Source organism: Lytechinus pictus, chromosome 8 (genome assembly GCF_037042905.1).
Source record: "Lytechinus pictus isolate F3 Inbred chromosome 8, Lp3.0, whole genome shotgun sequence".
In the NCBI taxonomy this organism is placed as follows: domain Eukaryota; kingdom Metazoa; phylum Echinodermata; class Echinoidea; order Temnopleuroida; family Toxopneustidae; genus Lytechinus; species Lytechinus pictus.
In genome coordinates this window covers 34,789,926-34,816,567 of record NC_087252.1, presented here as the reverse complement: position 1 = coordinate 34,816,567, position 26,642 = coordinate 34,789,926, and the positions used below count along the sequence as shown (strand labels likewise).

At 36.3% G+C, this 26,642-nt stretch overlaps 1 protein-coding gene across 1 annotated transcript in view; it reads right to left on the bottom strand.

Annotated features, from left to right (window-relative positions):
• Positions 1–25,868, bottom strand: part of LOC129266484 (protein turtle homolog A-like) — an 88,648-nt gene extending 62,780 nt beyond the window's left edge. Inside the window, exon 1 of the mRNA XM_054904339.2 lies at positions 25,796–25,868. Within this exon, the coding sequence (XP_054760314.2) occupies positions 25,796–25,868 (73 nt within the window). The remainder of the gene's footprint in view (positions 1–25,795) is intronic.
• Between the last annotated feature and the right edge of the window lie 774 nt (positions 25,869–26,642).

Sequence of the window (26,642 nt, the reverse complement as noted above, 5' to 3'; positions counted from 1 at the left end):
GAAATGTAAAAAAAATAAAAATAAATAAAATAATATGTTAAAGAAATTAAAAAGAAATTAAATGATAACAACATTAATTATAACATCTCTGCAATGCTTATAAACTGAATGAACGACATCCTCAACAATATACATTTACAGTATGCTCTCCTTTTATACTTGTTTATATTCAAATCTGACTGGTCAGTAGTATGATATCCACTGACCAATGCAGATTAACAATAGACAGGCTCAGAACGAACATCTCATTTCGAACAAATCAGACAAAGGTCCTTCTGACCTTAAGGCAGTCTGCCTATTGTAGACTCTTATTGTGTCCTGGGTATTGATAAAAGGGCTTAAAACTCTCACCTTCAATTAAAGGCCACTTCTAACTTTCTCTAGTAGTAGTAGTTCCATAGTGATAACACACTCTGATTCAACACTTGAATTACAAATGGGTATTCATGTCATACAGCTGTAATTCATTCTCTAAATCTTACTTACTTTATACATACACTGGAGAGAAAGGTAGAAGATAAAAACCCTTACAACCTTTCAATGGTAGGCCCTAAATATTTAGAAAATAATATTATACCCAAAACTTGAAGCTTTCAGAATGGTCAAAATTCAGATTCTGGCCACCAAATCCATAATGATCAAATAAAAGAACTACATCTAGTCTACATGTAGAGTCAAACTAGATCTCTCTCTCTCTCTCTCTCTCACACTCTCCAATCAGGAAACCCCACTACCAAAAACAAAATTAGAAGCGTTAGCATGAATGATTCATCTCATTTTATGTTCCCTTTGCACAATCTTTTTCCACTCATTCTACAAAGTTCTGCCTTCTAATTTTCGCTTGCCTCACATCCATTTATATTCATCTACATGCACATGTATTGATCACAGTCAAAGAAGTGTCGCTTGTGCATTGTTGGGGGCACAATTGAATACAATTGGGTATAGTGTGTCCGTTGGAGGTGGTGTAGGGGAACCCTAAACTGTTTCTATTGTTCAGTGTGAATGAGAATTACAATGACATCATAAGACTTGAACAGGTCTTCTGTGGTGAGTAGGCCTATCACAAGACAAGTGCAATGAAACACATCAGGGTGGTGTTTCATCAAACAGTCAGTTAATTTCACTGACCTCTGTGCCAATCAGATGCAAGGATATAGTCAGTGAAAAAGTTTTATTTGTTTCATGAAAGGCTATCAAGATACAAATGGCAGATGATTGATACTTACTCAAGAAACTACAGTCATCAGTCTACGCGCTGTTTCATAAATCGTATACAAATAAATTGCTCTACATGTACATTAGGCCTATGTGGCTTTCAGCCAATCACTAGTTCATAACTTACCATTAAAAAAATTATTAACTTGAACCTACATTAACCCCCCCAAAAAAAAAATTAAAGGACACGTCCACCCCAACAATAAGTTGATTCGAATAAAAAGAGAAAAATCCAACATGCATAACACTGAAAATTTCATCAAAATTGGATGTAAAATAAGAAAGTTATGGCATTTTAAAGTTTTGCTTAATTTCACAATACAGTTATATGCACATCCTGGTTGGTATGCAAATGAGGGGACTGATGACATCTTTCACTCACTATTTCTTTTGTATTTTATTACATGAAATATGAAATATTCTAATTTTCTCCTCATTGTCCTGTGAAACAAAGTTTTATTTCTCTCTAAACATGTGGAATTACCATTGTTTAACATTTTATGGTTCAATCAAGTTGGTCCTTATATTGTCAAATCTGTAAAAATTTAAATATTGTATGATTCAAACAATAAAAAACAAAAGAAATAGTGAGTAAAGGACATCATCGATTTTCTCATTTGCACATGACTAAATTGTGAATATAACTATGTCGTGAAAAATAGCAAAACTTCAAAATGTCATAACTTTCTTATTTTACATCAAATTTTGATGAAATATTCAGTGATATGCTAGTTTGATTTTTCTCTATTTAATCAAATCCACATATTTCTGGGGTGGACTTGACCTTTAAATAAATGAACGAACGAACAAACAAACAAACAAATAAATAAATAAATGAAATAAATAAACAAACAAACAAAAATCTGGGGTCAATGCATTTAACAAACTTTTTAATATGATCCTCCAAGTTCTGAGGTTAGTGTGCAATAGTGGGACTATGAAATTGATTAAACTACCCAAGCAAAGATAAATGTTCTTCTCCATGTTAGCTTGATAAAAACAAATCAATATTTCACCTCAAGCAATATATGGAGACAGAGAAAAGTAGAGAAAGCCAAGTAATCTTGTATAAGATTCAGTTTAGCATAAATCAGCTTCTACGCCTGCTAGTTAAGTGGTCAAATTGAATTTAGGCTGCTATGGGGTGCTACATCTCACAGCATGTGTTGAAGAAGTACTGTGCAGGGAATCTTTGTTGAAGCGCATAGAGACTGTTGGTATGTTATAGGGCTTGCTGGAACATGAGGAAACCGTCTGTAGCAGACTTATTTATGCATGCATCCATGCAAAAACAAAGTACTTAAAAATTTGCAGGAACTGAGTTTAAGCCCATCTTAAATTTAAGTAAATATAAAGAACAATTTTCAAAATACAATTTTTTTGTGAATATAAAACTAAATGGGCTTTAAACCATCAGTGATACTGTACAGAGCAGGTGTTCCTCTATATAGGCCTAGTAGGAATTGTACAAACTTAAGGCCTACAAGACAGAACAATTCATTCACATTGTTTTTTACAAGTTTTCAGATCTGAAGACTTTCCCTTATTCCAAATGGCTGAGACACATGGCTCTTATGGGAAATGTCAAATTAGACATTCCCTCAGGGAATCATTTTGCTTTACAAATTTGAATAGCATTTTTGGTCGGTTACACTTCGTAATTCCGAAGGTTCGTAATTCCGAAACACGTAAATTGCCTATACCTCGATGTTCGTTAATCCGAAAACGTAAAAGTGTTCGTTAATCCGAACATTTGTGGCGTTATTCCGAAGGTTCGTTATTCCGAAGGTTCGATAATCCGAAAACGAAATAAGGTTCGTTGTTCCGAAGGTTCGTTAATCCGAAAACGAAATAAGGTTCGTTGTTCCGAAGGTTCGTTAGTCCGAAAACGAAATAAGGCTCGTTAATCATTAGTTTTCGGACTAACGAACCTTCGGAATTACGAACCTCATTTCGTTTTCGAATTAACGAACCTTCGGAATTACGAACATCATTTCGTTTTCGGACTAACAAACCTTCGGAATCACGAACCGTCGGAAACACGAACCTTCGGAATAACGAACCTTCGGAATATCCGAACCTTCGGAATAACGAAGCTTCGGAATTGCAAATGTATGCGTTTTTGGTCAAGAGGAATGTACAGTCCTATGTAAAAAAAAAATGCTATACAAAAGACTTTATGTGTAGCAGTCTTTAAAAAATGTGGAGCAAATTGTGATGCGATACCAGCAAAATTATTCCCTGTGCCTATTTCATGAAACATTCCATGATATTTCTCTGCATCTTTTCAAACATCTGACAGCATAGTTTGATGGAAAATCAAAATAGTTATCAACAAAAACAAAGATAAGAAATAAATCAAGTCTGTAATAATTGAAAATATGTACTGCAAAATGAATTTGACAATTGACATATTTTCTAAATGTAAATATTTTCCATGCATTTGTAAAGTACACACAGACCCTTGGAAGGTGTTCCTAAAAATGCATTAAAAATATATAATGGTCTAAAACCAACAAGCTAGACAGAGATCATTGCACAATTCAAGGTGAAACTCAAAGCATAAACACATTCAAATCTTCAAAACAAGCTTAAGATATTATCCGCTGCATGTGGCCTAGGGAATTTAATCGAAAAGAAACAACAAATTGAGATGGCAATGCTTAATATCAGTTTCTTTATTCTGCTCAGTGTGGGAGGCATACACCCCATTACACTTGCACAAAGGTAGGCTAAATTGGAACCGGTGTACTGCATATATATGCATTCAAGTGAAATGCAGGGGTATACCTGGCCTAAAAAGGTTCCCTTTCAGCATAAAAGGCACATCTAAGGTCATGAACCTAATATATTGTATTGAAAAGACTAAAATTTTCAATCATAGCGAGGTACAAATTTATGAACATATTATACATTCACAGAGAAATTCAAGTCAAAAGCCTAAATACAATGCCATGAATATGTTTCGTGGAGTTTAACTAAGGCATGGACAAGCATAAATGCATAAAATGTGGGCCTATTTATTCTGTTTAAATATTCGCAGAAATAAGCTGCACTTCAAAGTATGTAACTTACATGTCATATCAAGTTTATCAATATCTGATTGCAAATGGATAATATTCATCCCTTTCATTTTTTTATAAATAAACATATAAATATTTAATGGATGAATAGGTGGATGGATGGATGAATGGATGGATCGGTGGGTGGGTGGGTGGGTGGACGGACGGACGGACGGACGGACGGATGGACGGACGGACGGATGGATGGATGGATGGATGGATGGATGGATGGATGGATGGATGGATAGATAGATAGATATATAAAAATCAATCCAATAGATACAGATAGGCTATATAAATAAATAAATAATATGAGCTCCAAATACAAAACAAATCACTCAAATACATCTATAGGGTAATTTCAATCATAAAATCAACTTGCACATGTTTTAAGTTGAATAGCCTCTAATCAATGACCCGACAATGTACATCCTAATTTTGTCAAGATACAACCCACAATTATTTGTACATTATTAAGAGAAGATGAATACAAGTCCTGCCCCGGTAACATAAAGCTTTGCAATCGGTCATGGGGCTTATACTATTATGATTGATCATACCCAATAGTTAATAGAATTTATCACAGAAATCAACTCCACAATCAATCGCTAAGCTGTTACAGGGACCTGTTCCTGAACCTTTTTCAGGGGTCTGTACGACAAAGCTTAGCCATGAATGTAAAACATATTTCATTGCCAATAATGGTGAATCCATCACAAAAATCAAGCATATGATCAATCACTCAGTTTTGTGTTACAGGATCTAGAAAAGTTCAAAAGGGGAGGGAAGTAAACACTATTTTGTAAAAGAGACTGTAGAGAATTACCAACATGATGCTAACGGAAATTTGTGGTAGGGAGGAACAATGGGTGAATGCACGCCAGGGGTAAGGCTTGTAACCCCCCTCCATTTACAAGCTAGTGTGAGTCTGTTTTAGCATAGGCTAATTAAACAGTGTGTGACCAATGGAGTGTGTGACCTGATATCATTGTAATGGGTCAAGACTGGTGGGTCAAATCAGGGAGGTAGAAACAAACTGTAAGACCCTGTTCTCTTTACCGACCTCAAATAGTGGAAACTAGTTTAACGTGTAATGAGAACAGTCAAAGCGATCTTGGAAGCAATCGTCTAAACCATTCGGAAAACCACCTAGCGATGTAGTTTTAAAGATCGCTTTCCCTCGTTAATTAGGTTTTAGCGTATGTGAGGACACAACCGTTTTTCGGGAAGCGATCTTCACACATTTTGAGTGCGCCACTGTATGTGGAATGCCTACGCTGCGGTTTCAAATTTCGTAGCATTTCCATAGCAACAAGGCCACTTTACGTGAAGTGGTTTTGAAAACCACTTTCGCCTGATCAAATGGGAACGCTAGCAAAGCGATCTTCCAAACTGGTTTCCTAAACCGATTTCCAGTAAACTAGTTTTAGAAAGTATAAAGAGAACGGTGTCTAATTTTCTTTCTAGAGGTTCATCAAACATAGCCACAATGACTGTTCAATTGTTTGCTAAGGCACCAGACTGATCAGGCCAATACAAACCAACACTGGACAACGTTTTTTCCAGTTCTGAAGACATCTCAATATATTTTTTGAAATGGGGGAAATCCTTATTCGTGCTGATTCCTGTAAAAAGTGATATGTTCATGAAAAGGTAATGTTTACTGATCATGGCTGCATCTGACCATAAACCTTCAAACTACACCCGTATTTGTTGATTTGTACTTTGTCAGGATAAAATTTGAAAAATGCACTTTTTTAAAGTTATCTTAAAAAGTTTAGATAATTGGCAACATCAAAAAAGAGAAAAAAATATAACCAATAGACAATAAAGGAAATATACAATACAGATGATAAAATAATTTCAGATGCATTATAAACAGAAAGTAAAGGATCTACTAAATAATCAACTGTACTTGTTTATCAAGCTTTAAACATCAATAAATATACCAATAAATTAATATTCTTTCATATCATAATATACAAATAATGAATCCATTCAACTCAGCTATGCCTCGTTGAATAGATCATTTCATCTTTCACCTCATGAAGTAATCTGTCCATTCAAAGAATGATAAAACATTCATTATTTGGTTTATATGACACCTACAAATTGATTTTTTTCCATATGAAATTCATGAATTTCGATGCAAAACGTGCTCATGCAGTGCGAGTTCGGTCTGTTGATTGTTACGTCATTACAACATGCGCACTGCATGCTGGTGCCTGCAGCTGCAGCAAAGAGCTGCAGTATCGGTGCGCGCGTGCAATGGACAAAATCGTATGGATACAAATTTGCACGATGAATAGATCCAAAATTGCACGGTTGATGATGTCATTGCAAAATGGGCTGAATGAACGATATCAAACAACCAATCAAATCACAAGGATCTATCTACGTGTCATATAAAAGTATCTATAGACCTACTTATTAGTTATCCCATTGGAATGGAACAATATTTGAAGATATTAATAATTTCCATCGTATTAATACCTACCCTTATATACAATCAGCGGCTTCAGCGCAATTAAAATACTGAGCGCATACATGTACATGTTTGAACCATAGGAACATGTGTCCTGTAATAAGATGCAATGATATACATGTATGTAACCTTTTGAGCATTTTCCACATGAGTAATCAAATCCGGATCATTGTGGGGGGAAATGAAACTATCCTCTGGGTACAATTGCCTCAAAGGCACTCTTGGCAAAAATGGACATCCTTTTGTCCTATAACTTATAACCATTCAGGCTGAGAAGCAAAAGGGCATTACAAGTAGTTCTGCGTCTGGGATCATAGAGGCCGCTAACATTACGCTTTCTAAAACTAGTTTACTGGAAACCGATTCAGGAAACCAGTTTGGAAGATCGCTTTGCTAGCGTTCCCACTTGATCACACGAAAGTGGTTTTCTAAATCACTTCACGTAAAGCGCTCTTGTTGCTATGGAAACGCTCTCAGTGGGGTGACACGTTTCACGCCAAAATTGAAACCGCAGCATAGGCATTCTACACCTGTTGTGTGGAGAAGCGCACTCAAAATGTGCGAAGATCGCTTCCCGAAGAACGGTTGTGTCCTCACTTACGCTAAAACCAGTTTAACGAGGCAAAGCGATCTTGAAAACTACTTCGCGAGGTGGTTTTCAAAACTGGTTTGGAAGATCGCTTCCAAGACCGCTTCGACCGTTCTCACTACGCGTTAAACTAGTTTCCATTAAACTAGTTTGCAGTAAACTAGTTTTAGGAATGTAGTGAGAACAGCCTCATACACAGGTACCTTTTAGCTCTGAACCAACCACTTAAAAAAATTTAATATGGAATGCTCATGTAGTTACTCTTCCCAATTTCTTAGGCTTACGCTAATATTCCAATCTTAATCTGTGTTCAACCAGCAATGCCTGATGCTGCGTAATCTCATTACCTGAACTAAGCAGATATTTTATCAGCAGATAAACATCTATGGTGGAGTTAAAGAAATGATCTACCGGAAGATACCCTGAAGCCATTCTTTATAAAGTGAGCATCTTCATTTCCTTGGTTTAGGGTAAAGTACCTGTGAACTCTAGAGCAAACTCGTTTTCCTTTCCTTCAGGAAAGTGAATACACGAGGTTGAATAAAAAAGTGATTAACACATCTGCCTCTACATCTATGGAAAACATTTTTTTCTCATTTCATTTCATTGATAGTTATTTACATTCTTGAATTTCTCTCAATTAACACTCACATAATCCTAACAATAATCAATTCTTATTCCAAATGTGAGGGAGTTTGTGTGTATGTGAGTGTAAATTTATTCTATTTATTATTAAACAAAATGAACATACAAATACACAAGACTATTTTTTTGTCTTTATTTCTTTAATCCATAAGAGCTGGAATATCACTTGTGTCAAATAACAGATAATTTCTATTAGTTCTATATTCTATTCAAAATAAAAAAAACATTAATAACCTTGAATTTTAATTTGAATGTGAATGTGGACATGGATTTGAATATGAATTTGTATTTTGTTGTATTTACTGCTTTAAATCAATAAGCTATAGCCTCTGTGAGTAAAGATTGAGTATCTGTAATCATGATCTGTACTGTACATGTTGATCTATGCTGTAATAGACAGATCTTTGTGCAAGGTAAAATAAAATACATCATGCAAGGGCCAAAATTAGCATGAAAATACTGCTGTAAGTCTTCAGTTGAATTCACAAACAAAGACCATTTTAATCCATTTAAAATTGCATTTTCAATAATATCAAGAATCCCTGGTTTCAAGATTTGTACAAAAGAAGTCTGTAATCTCTGATCTACTTATTATGGGCATATAATCTCCAACCAATGAGATCAGATCATTACAAGACAAATGTTCAAAGCAAACAAGATTCTGATATTTGAAATAAATTCCATGGAGAGCGCTTGCTATTGCCCGAGGGTTAGATACCCAGCTAAATTTAGAATGAATTGACATAATTGCCCCCTGATTAGTACCAAGATGGGCATAAGCCTCTTCCATTTTATTCTCTCTGGATATATTGCTTCCCTCTTTACATGTAGGTCTGTGCACTATGTTCACATTCAATATTTGACAAGGGGAGAAAGTAACAAAGATTTTGTTTTCACTACTGATACCGTCTTCACGCTGGTTTTCAATGTTATCCCGGTGTTATCGCGGGACGGATATACAGTACTGTACTGCTATAAACCCGGTATAAATGCATTCAAGGTAGAAAAGTTATCCCAGCACAATCACGGGATAAATTTCATGTACCCATTCACACTCCAGCAAGTGATTTTTATAACCTCCGTAACAAAACATGTGTAGGCTTGTGATCCGACTCTGATACACCAGAAATACTTGACGGCAGGGAATCAAACCAACGTCCTTCGTGTTGAAAGATGAGAGTCATAACCACTAGACCACGACACCCCCACATTAAAAACATATCACAAGTGGTTAAACATGGTGTTGTAGCAGTGTGCCTTTGCACTAGGCGGTGCTGCACCTGCCAGAGTTTGCGCAATCTCGAGATTTTAGCCCGATCAGCCCTCTTCGCGATTAATCTCCACCCTTTCTCGAGATTTAAGAAACCCCGTCTCCACCATCGCAAGAGCGATTCCTGCTCGCGCGAGGCATCGATGCATTATGCTCTGACACCGTGAATAAATAATCCCGAGTGCGTCTGCACCTGCGAATTAGCGCGATAATTCGTAAATAGCGCGCTATTTTGCAAATAATCCCAAGTTGACTTGGCATTGCAATCTCGAGATGAATCCAGCGAACTAGCGCGATATTTGCGCCTCCATTACAAATAATCGGGATTGTTCAGATCGGGATAATTTGCAGGATCAGAAATAGCGTGCTAATTTGAAAACTCGGGCTGGTGCAGACGGCCCTACTGAAAGGCTGTCCAGATTATGTGAAGATTCACCCCTCTTCTCTAATACCCCTTTCATACTGCGCTTTTCTCCGGTCAACTTCACCGGTGAGGTTCACTGGCAAAGGGGAAGTGTCCAGTGCGAAAGGTACACAGGAGAACTTCCCCTGTGAAATGGTTTCCACAGTGAAGTTCGCCAGTGAAAAGGCCAATATGAAAGCTCACCGGAGAACTTCTCCGTTTTAAGAGGTCAAATTTCATAACCTCGGAATACCTTAAACCAAGATTCCCTGCACTGAATAAAGCAGATGGCAGATGATCAATCCATAGAGTTAAAACCATCAATCCATAAAGTTAAATACCCTCGAGCATACAGTTTCTTTTTACTAATGATATTTATTATATTTATGATATTTATTATAAAAGCGTCTTTTACATACTATGCGCTGAAATATTAAAAACACCCCGATCTTTTTTTTGTTTTGCTTAAAATCTTTCTAAACGATGTAATTTAAACTTTTTGACACCTTTGGAATTGATAAGAAGTAATGTTTACCATTTTGTGTTGTGCATACATGTATATGCAGAGCTTGTTCAGCTGAGAAGTACTAAAGCTGTTTACTAACCATCATCGGTATACTAATTAGGTGTTATTAATTTCTCTTGATATATTAATCGCTCTTATGTCAATAACTTGTTAAATAACACTGTGTTGGTCAAAATAAATGACAAGAATGAAAACACAATTCTGAGATCAAAGTTGTCAGAAATTCTAAAGCAGCTAGGGCTAACCATAGAGCTATTACAACGAGTAACATAGTACGTGTATGCTATATTGCGATATCGGAACAAAAAAATTAAAAGCGTGCCTTCATTGATCCCGGTCTGCACTTACTTCCGCCCGAGCAATTCGCCCGTCGTCGACTTTTACCCGGGAAGAGGTGTAAGTGTGAAAGGGCATATTCTCCTCTTGGCTGGGGAAGTGAGGAATGCCCCCCCCCCCCGCCGAGTTTGCCGGGGAGGGGGGGGGAAGAGGCCAGTATGAAAGGGGTGTTGTGATCAAGAGAATGCCTCCTACCTTTGCCTCCTGATTTTCACAAAGAGGAGTATGCTCATAACAAACCATTCAACTCAATCATCTCCAATCGTCATGAATTTGGCTGCCCAGACAAGAAATGAAAAATTGAAAGAGATAGGAAAGGTGGAGGATGGATAGGTCTAGGAGGTAATAATGGGTACCCCATGTCAATAATAATGTCCATCACATGCTTTTCAGCTAGCTGAATCATGCATTACTAAGAGGCCGTTCTCATTACGCTTTGTAAAACTAGTTTACTGGAAACCGATTCAGGAAACCACTTTGGAAGATCGCTTTGCTAGCGTTCCCACTTGATCACACGAAAGTGGTTTTCAAAATCACTTCACATAAAGCGCTCTTGTTGCTATGGAAACGCTCTCAGTGGGGGGACACATTTCGCGCGAAATTCGAAACCGCAGCATAGGCATTCTACACCTGTCGTGTGGAGTAGCGCACTCAAAATGTTCGAAGATCGCTTCCCGAAGAACGGTTGTGTCCTCACTTACGCTAAAACCAGTTTAACGAGGCAAAGCGATCTTGAAAACTACATTGCGAGGTGGTTTTCCAAACTGGTTTGGAAGGTCGCTTCCAAGACCGCTTTGACCGCTCTCACTACGCGTTAAACTAGTTTCCACTAAACTAGTTTCCAGTAAACTAGTTTTAGGAACGTAGTGAGAGCAGCCTCTAATAATATGGTCACATTTGTTCTACGGCGGCCGTACAGCAAGTCGAAAACAGCCGTTTAAACATTTTTTGTCCAACTACATATAGGTGGTTTGAATCAAAATTAATAAAACGGCTGTTTTCGACTCGCCGTACGGCCGCCGTAGAGCAAATGTGACCAAGGTATTACTTCTTATCCTGTGTTGGTATGAATTACAAGCAGGGCTTTCACTCTTTATCTCTATGGCACTAATAAAAGGCAGATAACTTTGTGAGGATTTTTTTTTATACCTGAACTTATGAAGCAAGCAACGTGTGATTCACCCTGAACTTGATTTTTAATTGTATTCTCACAAATTTGATATGCCGTAGTGTAGGTCTATGCTGCTTGAAGTCTCTATTCAGACTCTTTTTAACAATATTATTATTAATAGTTTTATAAATCATCAAGATAAATATTAGTTTAGATCCCTTTGTGGATTGGTGTCAAACTGCTTGTCTTCGCTCCCTTAACCGTTATCTTACAACGTGATTGTAGATACTTTGAAAAATAAACCCAAGGCCAATCTCAATAGCCTATTGTATAATCGTCTTCTGATATCCATTCAGAGAATGTCATTGATGTGTTAAAGGAATGCAATCCTGCATACATTGACCTTCCATTTGAAGACCTCTATTATCCCTCAGTGTTGTTTTGTGAATGGACCATCTTCCGCCAAGTTAAAAGGGTAAATTGCCATCTCGTCCACTCATCACATTATCTACCTTCAATTAGTCTAGAATACCAGTCCGTCCATCAACTATTAAACATTTTGTCTATCAACCATTTGGTCCACTAACCATTTGGTCCAATTATCACTTCATCTAATCACCAATTCGGGTATGACCATTTCGTCTCATAACCAGTTGGTCTAATACCCATTTCATTTTCATTCATTTTGCCCAATTAACACTATTAAAGTCTAATTGGACCAAATGGCATATGGACTATAGATGGCCATTGGACCAACTGCTTATTACACGAAATGGGGAGTGGACGAAATGGCAATCAGACCATGTGGATAGTGGATGAACTGATGGTAGACCAAATGATAGCAGACGAGTAGGCAATTGGACAAAGTGGCATTAGACCAATTGAAAACAAACCGATAAAAATGCATTCCAACATGTAAGCCTACTTGATGTTTTATAAATATGCGTGTAGTATAGGCCTACATGTATACGTGTAGCCTGTAGGCCTATCCAATATTCATTTTAAAAAGAATTTAGATTTTAGAATGACAAATAAAGGATGAATTTAAAATGAGTTTGGGTTGGATTTGGAGTGGGGTTATTTGGAGGAATTTTTACTTCAAATTAAGGTTTACATTTCACTTTGATTCATCCTTTCATATCGAGACTACACACTGAGTGAACTGTTTGTTTTTCTATAGAGATAATACAGCATTCTCTGTAGTAGCATTGGACTGCCTATCATGTAATTAAGCTGTGGACAGATGAAGAAGCTGTACAGCAATAGCCAAGAGTTCTAATATTACACCAAGCTGTTGTCACACTCAATATTAGCAGTGAGACTGCAGCTCCTATTCCATTTAATGCATCTCTTGGATCATCCTATAGGCCTACTGCCATTGTTCAACCATTCCCACACCACACAGCTGCTGAACAGACTTTAATGAGAAACACCATAAAAGTGCATGCTGACATGGAGAAGTAATAGGCCTATATTGAGGAACTTTTTTTAATTACTGAAATTCACTTTTAATACATGGATGAATGAATGAACTCAAGGAGAGATAAAAATAATTCAGAATAGACGAGCAAATGAAAGATGAAAAGTAACATTAAAAAAACAAGAATTAATGCATGTATCATGGATGGAAGAACCAGAGAAAATTACACAGAAGGTGGTTTCAGACCGCCTCGAAGTTCGTCAGTTCCAGGTATTCTCTGATCGGGAAATTTACCCCGATCAGAAAATACCAGGTATTTTGGAAATGTGAAAGCAAACTACGCATAATTTCCCCGAAAGAAAATACACGGTAAAAAATAGTAGGTACTTGACGAAATTACGAGAACTTTCGAGGGGATTTTTCTAAGGTCGCAGGTATTTTGGCTATGTGAAAGCAATTTACGGAACTTTTAGCCCAGCGTGTCGTTGGGCGCGGGCGCTGTGGGTTGCTACTTGGCTAGTGATTTTTTAATCTCGCGCTTTGCCTGCTTATCAGACCATATTGCGCATGCTCGTAACTTCAGGAACTTATCCCGAAGGGTATGTTTTGGGGCGGTGTGAATGCAGGAATAATTAATGGTATTTTTTAGCCTAAAAAAGTTCTCGTAATTTAACAGGGATTCTTAGGATCGAGGCGGATTGAAACCACCTAGAGGCTGAAATGAGCCCTGCAAATTATAAAAGGAGCCCTTGACATCCCCATTCATTGCAAAGTTAAAAGGGAAGTTTGTTGTAAAGATACCAGAAAAAATAATTTAAAATATCAGTAAAGAGTTGAGGAAAATCCCTAAATAAATATATTTGAATTTCAAGATTTCTATTTGTGAAGTCATATATGAGCAGCTGCCCCATATGTTACCACGTAATAAAACATGCATACATTCCAATTTTTTGATGGTTTGTGATGACTAAAAATTTTCTTTCAGAAGCGGGTGTTAAATAATTTGTCTGTTGATAAAGTAAATGTACACAATAAACCCATTTTCAACTTTTTGAGCAAATGACATTTCATTGATATTTTTAATTCACGATATATAGGAAGCTGCTTGCATATGATACAAAAATCAAAAAATTGATACTCTAATAACTCTTTACATCTTTGATGGATTTTCCTCAAATCTTCACCTATATTTTTGAAAAAGAATTCTGCTATTTTTACAATAAACTTTTTGCCAGGGTGAACTTCCAATTTAAAGCTTATTAAAGGCTGGAGATTTAGGCAGAAAGTTGTGAAAAAAAGCCGTCCCAAAATTTAAAAATTATTTTTTTGCCTCAGAAGAATGAATGAATGAATGAACGAACGAACGAACGAACGAACGAACGAACGAACAATGACAATACAACTCTGATAATTTACAGGTAGAACTATGATTCATCATCAAGTAACTATTCTTAATTGTCACTTTCATCACCAACTCAATGACAAGAAAGCATAGTCAAGATGGAATAAAACAATCAATCATAAGGAAGTCTTAGACCCCTCCAAACTTGAATAAAAATTCCAGCACCATATGTTGGAGGATGATCATTCACATATTTTGAAGGAAACTGAGGTCACTTTCCAACTATTCAGTGAAACCAATGCACAGAACCCTACCCCTCAATCATAAAAAAAAGAAGTTTTACTTTGAATTTGGCTGAAGGGAACAAAAGATGTTTTTCATCACCACTTCATCAAACCAACCACATGCAATAAATCTCTGTGACTATACTCTTTATCTACTCTGGGTACATGTAGCTCACCATCAACAACCACCCCCCCCCCCCCTCCACTCCTCTCACCCATATGGATCCCACATTGCTTCACTTTTTCCCCCAAGAATGTCTCTTTCTCAACTCTTTTTATTCTCTTCTTTTTTACTTAATTTCTCATTATAAAAAAAATCTTCATAAATCTGTTAAATCTTAATTTTTAAATTACAAAATCAATATTGAAAGAAAGATATTGTCTACAGAATATAGAGATAGCCTTGACAACTAACCAATAATTTATTCCAAATTAGTCTTAACCCAACTTTCTGTTTCTCATTAATCCCAAAGACCAAACTTTTGGAAACCGAGGATCAAAGAATTTATGAGCTCAATATTCTGAGTCACAAGGCTGGTCACTGACATTTTCATCAGTGCACAATTACATCCAAATCTTACAAAAGACAAATTATTTCGTAGAAACTTGTGAAACCTCAGTTTTTAATGGTCTTCAACATCAGGTTTTACACACTACCCTTTTAAAAGTTAGTCTAGAACATTTGTCAGGCTTAACATGTAGGCCCTATTCACAAGTAGATCAAGAGTTTATTTCAGTCTGACCAAAAATCTGACTAAAAACTGTATGAAATTCCTACAAAACAAACTTATTCTAACAGAAATATGTTTTAGAAGTGGGTAGATAAAGAAATTCAATGCACTTTCATCCAAGTTATAACTCATATAATAGTAGGCCTATATCACACTTATCTTTGTAATGTAGCCCCCCCCCTCCTTAAAATGCATTAATAAATTCCTTTAATGAAAATACATAAATCTATGTGAATAAATCTTTGATTATTTATACCAGGATGTATGAAATCTGGCAAAGAATTTAATACATGTACAAAATTATCATTCAGTATAACCTAAGAAAAAAAACTTCACATCAAATATCCTTATGGAAATTGGAATAGCAATCATGCAAGACAAAATGTAGCCTGCCGAGACATTATTCAAAGTTTGCAATAGTTACACCATGGACCTACTACATGGTTACAGTACACTAGCAAAACTAAGCATTAACAACTCCACCATGAACCTATCAAGGGAACAAAACAATATAATAAAATATCATGCTCACAACTTTTACAAGATAAAGATCTTTTGCTTGTACTAGTCACCTCTGCCTACCCAATTTGTATTTTGATGAGGTCATTTGTGAGGTCACTAGCAGGGTTACAATGGCCTCAGGGGGACTATCCATCATCTCAACAAAAAAACATTTCCCTTTTTTCCAAGGCAGTGGGCCTACATATGGCTATGGGGACTTGATTGGATGGGCTTATCAGAACTTCAAACTTTTGCTTTTAAAACTATTTGCCCCTTTCTTCTTCACGAATTAAAAAAATAAACATTTTGATTTTTATAATTTACTCTTTTTTCTTCTGATATCATCTTCAGAATTTAATATAAAAGTCAATTGCTTTTTTTCTTTTTCCTCACTTTCTTTCTTCTATCCCTCTTTGTCCTGCTTGTCCTTCTTTCCCTTCTTCTTTTTCAATCTTTCCTTCATCTTTTTTATCCTCCTTCTTCTTCTATTCCTTCCATTCTTTCCATATCTCATTCTCACAATTCTTCATTATCTTTACACTCCATAAATTCTTCACTCATATTTTCTAACTTGAGCATTTCATAAATCATAATCAAGGGTGAAGGCCTCATTTCAATATAGATTTCCAAGCTCTGACAGCAACAACAGTTTGTAACGGGCCAGCAGTATACAGGCATCCTAGAAAATTTGTTCTTTGCCTTTACTACAAGTAGGCTGCAAGGGACCAACTGAGAGTATAGCATTTTATATTGCAAACTACTTGATATCCATGGCAACCAGACACATTGCAAATGTACCCATAAGACACTAGTCCATGGCATCTATCATCCATTCAGAGGTCAAGGGTCACCAGAGCACTATAAAAATATGGGATGGATCCCATGGCATGTAGTCTTTGTTCTCATTTCAAAATTCATGAGGAATCGTGATTGGTTCAATCTTTGCATCATGCTACGCCAATGAAAACCATCACTACAAACCATATATGAACTGTAAACTGCCAGCTCTTTAGCCCGGAACAAGACAAGGCTCCGGCTCCGATGAAAGCGAAGAAAATATTGACTTTCCTTGCTCCAAAAGGCAACTCAGACCGGCTCAACAAGATTATGATATAGAGGTTAATGCATTGACCAGTTAAGAGCATATCTAGTAATAATCCCCAAATATGATTCCAGCAGGGAAGCTTAAAGACAAGGCAAACATTTCTCCCTCTAGACCGGAATCAGGAGTGGGGTTCTCAGCAGAACCCATATTTTTACAGCACTTCATCCCTTAGGGTTAAGTTTAGAACTCAAGAAAAATAAATTGATGTTTTCATAATTTAGATGATGGAAAGCAGTTTGAATGGCTTTGAAATGGGTGGCTGAGTTAATAGTCCTACCATGGACCTACATGTATTAGGAGTCTAGGACTTTCCTTCCCCCCCCCCCTTTTTTAATAGAGGCCTACAAATAAATTGATTGAGGAAATTTTGAAAATGAATGGATTTTTCTCTTTTCTCTGTTATTATAGTAGACCAAAATTAAAACACCCAATAATGTCATTAGAATCTGGAGACTCACATATAAAATAATTTGCAGACCTCCTTGGATTGTTAACAAATTCTGTGGTCTAAATTATAAGAATACAATCCTCAATGGGATTGTGTACTATATAGCCTGCCATGTTACTTCTAATTGATATAAAAGGAGCATCTTATACTGAACAGGTGGATTATTACCATAACTGTGCTTTATTCATTACCCACTTCTAAAACACTTGACAAATAATATACCCACTTGAGATATAAACACTATAAAATCATTGATGAAACTGAAAGTTTCATCTTCAGAAAAAAAATTGTTTGGAATTTTCAGTCGGGTCAACAAGTAACATCAGGAACCCAAGTTGCTACAAAATACACACATGGGACTGAGGCCTTAATAGTTCACAACTACCAGGAGTCTCACAACATGAACAATTATCTAGCAATCTAGGCCTATATCTCAAAAGGAAATTAACATTTTGGGAGCATGTTGTGGTACCGATGTGATGATTTTTAACTGACTATTGTTATAAGCTACTGAAATCCTTGCATCTGATTGGCTGAGAGGGGATTATTTTAGTCAGTAAAATTCAGTAAATCTTCTTGAAATGCTACCAAAAAAAATTCAAACATGAATAATATACATGTACCTTCATTTATGAGTTGGTAACAATTTTTCTAAAAAACAAAAATAAGATGAAATTTTATTAACTGCAAACATGGAAGTGAGAAAAAAAACAGGGAGACAAGAAGTTAAGAACCATAACACACACGCCCACTTCAATTTCACAATGTGGCTCATATGGTTTTTAAACATGCATCTTACAAGAAAAGAGACCGTAATCCTACATTTCAGTGAGCAGCTCGTGTTACAACCAATTTGTTTGGCACGTTTTTCACTGGCGCAATGAGGGTCAGTGCATTTTTCAAACACCTTCTCTTTCTATAGTGCATAGCTTGACGAAAAGAGAAGGCGACAATGGAATGCAGGGTCGGCAATTAATATCGGGCATGCTCTGTTGCTAATGTCAACAACTTGGAGCATGCTGATTGGCTGACAGGGATTGGAAGACAATGTCTTGTATTAATATTAAATACCATACTGAATATATACCATGATGAGGAAGAATGCAAGAAAAGAATCTAGACACATTTGACTATAAACACTCCTTACCCAGCTAACACACCACTCAGATGTATTGACACTGATCTGAGAGAGCATTTTCTATTTCAGCAATAATACCAACTCCTTGGTAATAGAAAGCATTTGAAAGGAATCTACATGTATGTCAAAATATTATAGTGAACCTGCATCATGCCCGGCATTATTTTGCTTGCTTGAACAGATTACTCGAATGAAAACAAGCTTGTATACTATACAATATTGTACCAAGGTAACACATCGGTTGTACTTGTGCTGTACTTCTTGGAGAAAAAGTTCTCTTGAGTGATCCAATGTGACTAGCATATTTTACTTTGAAGATTTTTTTTTAATGGCAAAACGTTGAATTTTAAGGAGAACAAAAGTTCCTAAAGTTAAACTGCCCTTTTTGAATATCATAATACATTGCAGGCCGTCATAAACATCTAGTTTCACCATATGTTGATACTTGTAGCTTGTTATTGTGTGAAGTAAATTTTGAATGGGTTTTCCAGAGATCTTCAACATTTTAAGAACATATGAGCATTAAATGTCTAGAATATGATCCTTCCCTAAAAACAAGCCACTTGCCCATCTTTAGACCCACTGGGCTATCATAACATATCTTACATTTTCATTCTATGATGTTCTTGGTGATTCAGTCAACCTAGTTTTCTTGTGTTGTACAGCAGAGCTGCTCCCACAAGAACCTCTATGTTCCCATCAACATTTGACAAGCCTTCAAAATTGATTGGTCAAAATAATCAACGACCAAATGATTGGGAAATATTGATGAATAATGACAAAATTGACAATCATTTGTGAAAATGTACATGTGCCAAGAGTTGGTGTTGATTTCATTCTTTTTAGGGGGTGGGGTGCCGAAAGAAGAGTCAGACACATATTTTGATCAATCATATCTGTACATCCCTTTGCCTTGAGCAGATTGTCTCAAATACATCACTCAGTACTATTCAATGACATCCCTTTCCCATTCCCTTCATAAAAAACTTTAATGGAGAATATTTACTTCAAATACATGTGATGCACTGGTTTCTGCAGATTTCAATTCTGATCATATGGTCATCTAATCACAATCAATTCATAATTTGTATCTCACTACTGACTAGATGCAATCTGAACAATGACTACAACAGTCTAATTTCAGCAAGTGCTTTTATAACAAGGTGATGACAGTGCTCTGAGAGTCAAGTGTGTTTTCAATCAAGAACTATTTTGGTATTATTAGACTCTGAGACGAGGAAGAGATGCTGTGAACTTCGTTTAAAATAGAGGGGAAAAGAATACAGACAGAGGGGAGACATTCCCTGTTATGTTTCACATATTATTTCTATCATTTGTATGTCTTTTACTCATTAAAAAAGTTGTACACCTAGTAAGCCTACTTGTACACTACAGCACATGTTTTGTCAATCCCAAAATGAACTTCCTGTTGGACAAAATGAATTGGATGGAATTGAATTTACAGATGTTCACCACATTAATCAAAATATAGATATAGAATCAAGAAAGTCTTTAAGAATTAATTTTGTATACAACTACATGTAGTACTGTATACATGTAGGTCTACCCTTTCAGACAGTTTCTATAAACTCTCTACACGTATGAACCAGTCCTTGTAAAATTCATTTTTAAAATGTTGATTCATCTAATTAGGCCAAGATCACATAAATTAGGTAATCAGAGCTCTAATACATGCACAAATACAATCATAAACATATAGGGCCAATATTCATTATTAATAACTATAAACTCTAAAAATTAAAATTCTATGATCTGAATTTCTTATTTTCACTTGATTAAAAACAGATGCATGTAATAAAACACCCTGAATGAACTCTCAACATGACCCACACTCATGTTTTAGGTAGCCTCTATAGCTTGAAATTGGCAGGGGATTTGGTTACAAAAAGGTTCAGAAGCATCAAGCTGCTGGCCAGCAACACTTCATGCTGTTCTCCAAATTAGTTTGTTACCATGGGGTCTGTAATAATTGAATGTTTGCATCCAAGTTGGAAAATTAGTACCAAATGTGGTGTAAAAGGCTGGAGAGTTGGGATGAACAAATTGGTCTGATGTTTAACAAGTTCAATGTATGATATCAGTAAAATCATTCTCTGAGAGCAAGGCTAGAAATCCATATGATATAAATGGCATGGAGATTGACACTTTGGTCAGAACAACCAAATTTTAGTATTATTGGTATCAAAAGAGTTTAAGTACAAATCTAAAAAAAAAGGGGGGTACTAGTATACAAATATACAATGACACTTGAGGATCTGGCTAAAACTATTCGCATCGAAGGAACATCATATAGTACTATTCTCCCGAGGGCCATCGGCCCGAGTGAGAATAGTACTATGTGATGTTCCTGAGTGCAAATAGTTTTAGCCAGTTCCGAGAATGGGTCATTGTATATTTGTTTTATATCCCTTCCACTCATATATATTCTTCATACGATATTCTTTGTTGATACCCGACTTTTACAGCAAAACGATTTTTAATAAGTCGATGATGGAACAATATTGTTGAGAAGTTGAGAAAACAATAAGCCTTGCCGTATTGATCGTCTGTTCAACGAGCGCACCTGGTTAGTGCAGCTCGCCGAAAGTTTCCCGTGGCATGCAGTGGAGAGTACCATTTGGCTGAGCAGCGCTCTGCTCGTATCGCGCCGCACAGCTCGCAAATTGAGTAGGGGGCGGGGTCAAAAAACGCATAGTTCACTTTTTCCCTAGGGAAAAAATGGACTATGCGTGACGTCAGCAAGGAAAATGAACTATTTCATGGCAAACGTTTTTCGTAGTAAAACCATTCTTTTTCTCCTTGTGTACACTCTCAATACAACAATCTTAAGTAAGGGATATAATATTCGCTATGGTATAAATTCATTCTATTACAGTTGAAATATTGCATCTTTCAATGCAGAAAGGAAACAACAAAGCCTGATATAGTACACGTACATGGGTCAATAAATGATAATCTCTCAAGCCAGTTGGACAATGAAAGAAAGAAGCCATACAATATCACTGGCCAGTCTATTATTTCAATGTGCAAGACACCATACATAACACTGTTCCTAGCTCAGGGGCCCATTGCAGTTTATTTTAGAGTTGCAATTTTCTACCAATCAACAGCGCGCATTTGGGACTTGCAATTGATTTGTTGACTTCCAGTTTAAACGCAACTCTTTCTGCAACGGACCCCTGGTGTCTATCATACTACAGAATACAATTGCAGAATTTATATCCTTCCTTGCACTGACCATAAAGCTACATGTGTAATACAGATCTATAAAATATACTACATTTACCTTTATCAGTTTACACAGTATAGCCTATAGGTCCATACATACACATTTGTACATTTAGGCCTAGAGCATGTATACAAAGCATGTCTGAAGCAGGGGTTCCAAAAAAGCGGATTTATTTTATAAGCTCCCCAGCTGGAGTTTCAACCGTCCAAGGACTCTGGAGGGACCCAGTTTTTTTTTTCAAAATTAATGCAAACAGTGACTTTCAAGCCTAGAGTGATGAATGAATGCACACAAACACTGCAGGTGCATGTATGTATCTAGTCACCATCCATGAATGATCACAATGTATTCATGTTTAGTATGGATGGTTAGTTCTTTTTTTTGCATTATTTCCTTATTGACACACCATACAGTAATCACGGAACAATCAGACATTTATCAAGCATTAAACATGTAGGCACACAGTCTACATTTAGGCCTAATATCTGTACCCTTAATGGGACCAACCCAACAAGTTTATTTGAATAAAAAGAGACAGAAATTCATCAAAACACTGAAAATTTCATCAAAATCGGATGTAAAATAAGAAAGTTATGGCATTTTTAAGTTTCAATTAATTTCACAAGAGTATTTTCACAGTCTGATCAGTATGCAAATGAGGACACTGATGAGATCATCAACTCACTATTTCTTTTGTATTTTATTATATGAAATATTCAAATTACCGGTAAGCGAAACTTTATTAAAACATAACTATCCCATTTTGATGATATTTTCTGTGTTATACTTGTTTCATTTTTCTCTGTTGATTCAAATCAACATTTTTCTGGGGTGAGCTTGACCATGTAATGCACATACATGAACAGAGTAGTATATCATTTTTTAGTTGATAATAATTACATGTATAATATTTCTTTCATTTTACTATTTAGTTTAATTCATAATTAGGGTCTTTTATACTGAACCATGAAATTCTTAAAATTAATGGTGGGGCCTACCCTCTACAGGGTCGTATATCATTGCTCAAATACAAAGAGTTTTTCATTCAAACATTGAGAATGATCCTGTAATCCTGTTACTGTTGGATCAGTTCCACATGATCAAACTCAAAGGAACGTAAAACGAACGTTACATTGTGATTTTTCAAGCGACGATATTCCATGGATAGGCTACATGATGATGTTATTTGTTTCAGATTACGTTTTATGAAAATGCCAGACTAATCCTTACTTTAGGAATCAACAAGCCATTCAAATAATGCAAACAAATTTTACAACAACAAAATACAACAAGTCAAAGATTCAACCTCCTGAACTGCAGCCAATCTTTCATGAATATGACGCTGAAAGATAGAGGCCCACATGTTAGAGTTTACTCCAATCTGATCACAAAATAATGACTAACAAAAATAATAATAATAATGTGTACATAACTGTAGGCCTAGACTGTACATGTCTAGACATAGCAGACCTACCATAAAGTCACAAAAAGACAAACAGGGAACCCTTTTGTAATTGTTCAAATGTGTTACAAAATAATAGATTTGCATCAAATTTCAAGGCACTGGCCAAAACTCAAAAAAGCAGACAAATCTGAGCACTGGTGTCACTCAAGATAATGAATTCAAATATTATATTCTAGAAAGTTTTCTACAGGTATATTCAAATTAAAATGGAACTGGGTCCGTTTCATGAAGACTTGTTATAATAACAAATGCAAGATTTCTAAACAAATTCACTATGATCAGCCAATCAGGTTGAAGGATTTCAGTAGCTTTTAACTGTTATTGTAAATTTGTTCTGACAAGTTTTATGAAACAGACCCCTGGTTTCTTCCCATCATGTTTCTTTGTTTCTGAAGAGAGTACAGTATATTGAACTTCACAAATGCTAGCCACAAAGGGTAGTGTTACTTGACAAACATGGGATTTAAGATGGATAATGGATCCAAAATAAGAAAACAAGAGACATAATTCAAGTGTAACAATTAATACCAGTCCTTAGCAAAGCTTTAGCAAGACTTAAGAAACCAGTCATTCCATGTAAGAAGACTGGATGAATGAACAGAGATGATTCAATTTTGGTGAGGTTTAATTAAACTTGAATAGCCTGCAGCTACATGTACATGCTTGAAGAAACAGAAAGTTCTTGTGATTGTGTTTTGTAAAGAAAGGATCGATTGGGTGGTGAAAAGGACAGATGAGCACTGATTTTGGTTGGTTAACAGTTACTTTGAAGGCTTCAAAAGAGACAAAGGTCAGATTAGTGTTGGGGGAATTGAAGGAGATTGCTTTTGTGGTTGGGAGCTGTAGGGATGAATGCTACACTTAGCTGACTTCTTTTTATCTCCATGCTAGGCTGGACATTGATAGAAGTTTTTAGTAAAGCTTTACAGTTATATATTCTTTGAATGAAACTGCAAGGTGCTGACAAGAGAGTTTTTCAAAGTGCAAAGATGTGCTTTCAATGATGACAAGACAGAGCTTATAGATGTTGGAAGCAGAGTTTCAATAAATCAGGGAGATACAATAGTTCAAATGCTTTTACTGTGAATAGACAGCTTTTCATTAATTTATACTTTTGTTTCTCAGCCAGATTTGTTAATTTGCTGAGCTGCAAGATGCCAGACCAAGTGCATGTTTAAGTGTTTTGCTTTAATCATCAAAATTCACTAACAGCAGGTCTAATTTTAATGGAATCAAACACCATTATTATCAACCCATGGTTTTAATTAGTTTTCTTTCTTAACACAGAATAATAGACAAAAAGATTCTTTACAAATATTCTCATCATTTTGGTCTGAAATTGGGGTCTCGTTCAAGAAGTCAAAAGAAATGATGATAGCATATTGGTAGTCCTAACTGATATGTAATGTAGGCTTTTATCTCATCATAACATATAGTCCTAGACCATAATTTTTTTTAAACTCTAATTCCTAATAATTTGAACATTGGTTTTTGTTTGGGTTGGTTGTCATTCAATGACCAATATTTTTTCATCATCCAATCATAAATGGTCGACCTTTTAGCAGTAGGGCATGTTTGCACATTTTACCCATTTCACAGGATTGGCTTTACAAAAACAAATGCAACATTCATACAGAGCTCAGGCCTAATGCAATGTTTCTAAGCACTTCATACTACTACCCCTGCCTTAGCACGGCCATTGTAATTAGACCTTCAAGGAATTCAAGGAATTTCTTCCTACAAGTTACCTACACCTGGGTGAAGAGTGGTAAACTCAGGAGGGCTACTCAACTTTATTGCTGTAGGCCTACACAGACACAACCGCATGTTTTACAAACCCACCCTAAACAAGTTTTATCCATTGGCATTGGTCAAATCTATACCCTTATCAAGTATTTTCACATGCATTTTGACAATTTTGCCCCCTAAACAAATATAACCCGTAAAAAATACATGTTTTACCTTACAACCATACCCTTTTGGCCTTATTTTGGCATTTTTAGTTTTTGACGTACATGTCAGCACCCATCATGTATGTGATGTGCCATGATCGGCAAAAAGTACCCTTTTTACGCACTTTTTTTGTACAGCAATATAACTGAGTGGTCCCCCAGGATGGCAAATGTAAATACATGTAAATGCCTTGCCAAAGGATGCAAGCACTGCATTGGGATTCGAACCCCGGACCTTGCGCTTCAAAGTCCAGAGACTCATCTTATTTCTTATTTTTAAAAGGTTAAAATCTTGCCTGACCCAATTGTGGCAACGACTTTTTTTTCCTGTGGTTGATAATGTTCATAATGTTCACAATTGCAATAAGCTCAAAATCCCGATATTTTATTTTCACAACGCCTCCTTTCCAAACGTCTAACTCTAAGTCTAACATTACTACAATACAAATACAATTACTAGGCAGCCGGCAGCAGCACGAGCAGGATTGTTTACGAGATGACAGCCATAACTTACCCGTTGGGTTCTGTGCAATGGTCGGCACTCCAGCTAAAACAAACGATGCGATAATCACGCAGATGACAGCCATTTCTGGGGAAAATCAGTTTACGCAGTTCATGACATCCTTTTTCAAATATACTAGGTCAAGTTCTCATTTGGTAGCATTATGACATCTTTAATCTGCTTGTCTGGCCATCTGGAGTGTATGTAAATAATAACTGTCTTTCTTCGGGGATACAGTATCATGGGTACCTTGCCTTGTCAACTCGTAGTCCGCGCAAGTTTTAAATTCAATGCACGCTCGAATTGCCCGTATTCGCGTACACATACACGTATACGGTACGGAGCTAGCCTCGGCCGATATCGCCGGTGCTGCTGCTGCGTGCATTCATGTGCTTTAGCCTTTCAACGTTTTAGCCAATCACAACCCCTATAGCTTTCGTCATTACAATATTGTCCAATCATTGGCTTGCTTTTATTCCTTATGTAACTTAGTTCGCTCAGCTTGATGATTCGTGATGATGTATTTGTTATCATCACTAGACAAAAGAGAAAGGGAGAGCTCATGAATTGTCAGTTATAGTATTTTATTTCAAGCATATCTTTTGTCAGAGAGGATTAATCGTCAGCTGGGAAGACGTCAACCGTTACTTCTGAGAGGATTCAAAAATTCGAAGGGCATGGAGATATACATTCATTTACAAATACACGATACACGTATATCCCAATATATCAGTTTTACCCCCCCCCCCCAAAAAAAAAAAAAAAAAAGAGAGAGAGAATATAAAGATTATGATAATTGATTACGGGCTTTCTTCATTTAATTTTTACTTTTCATTTATTACTATCATTATATTTTTCT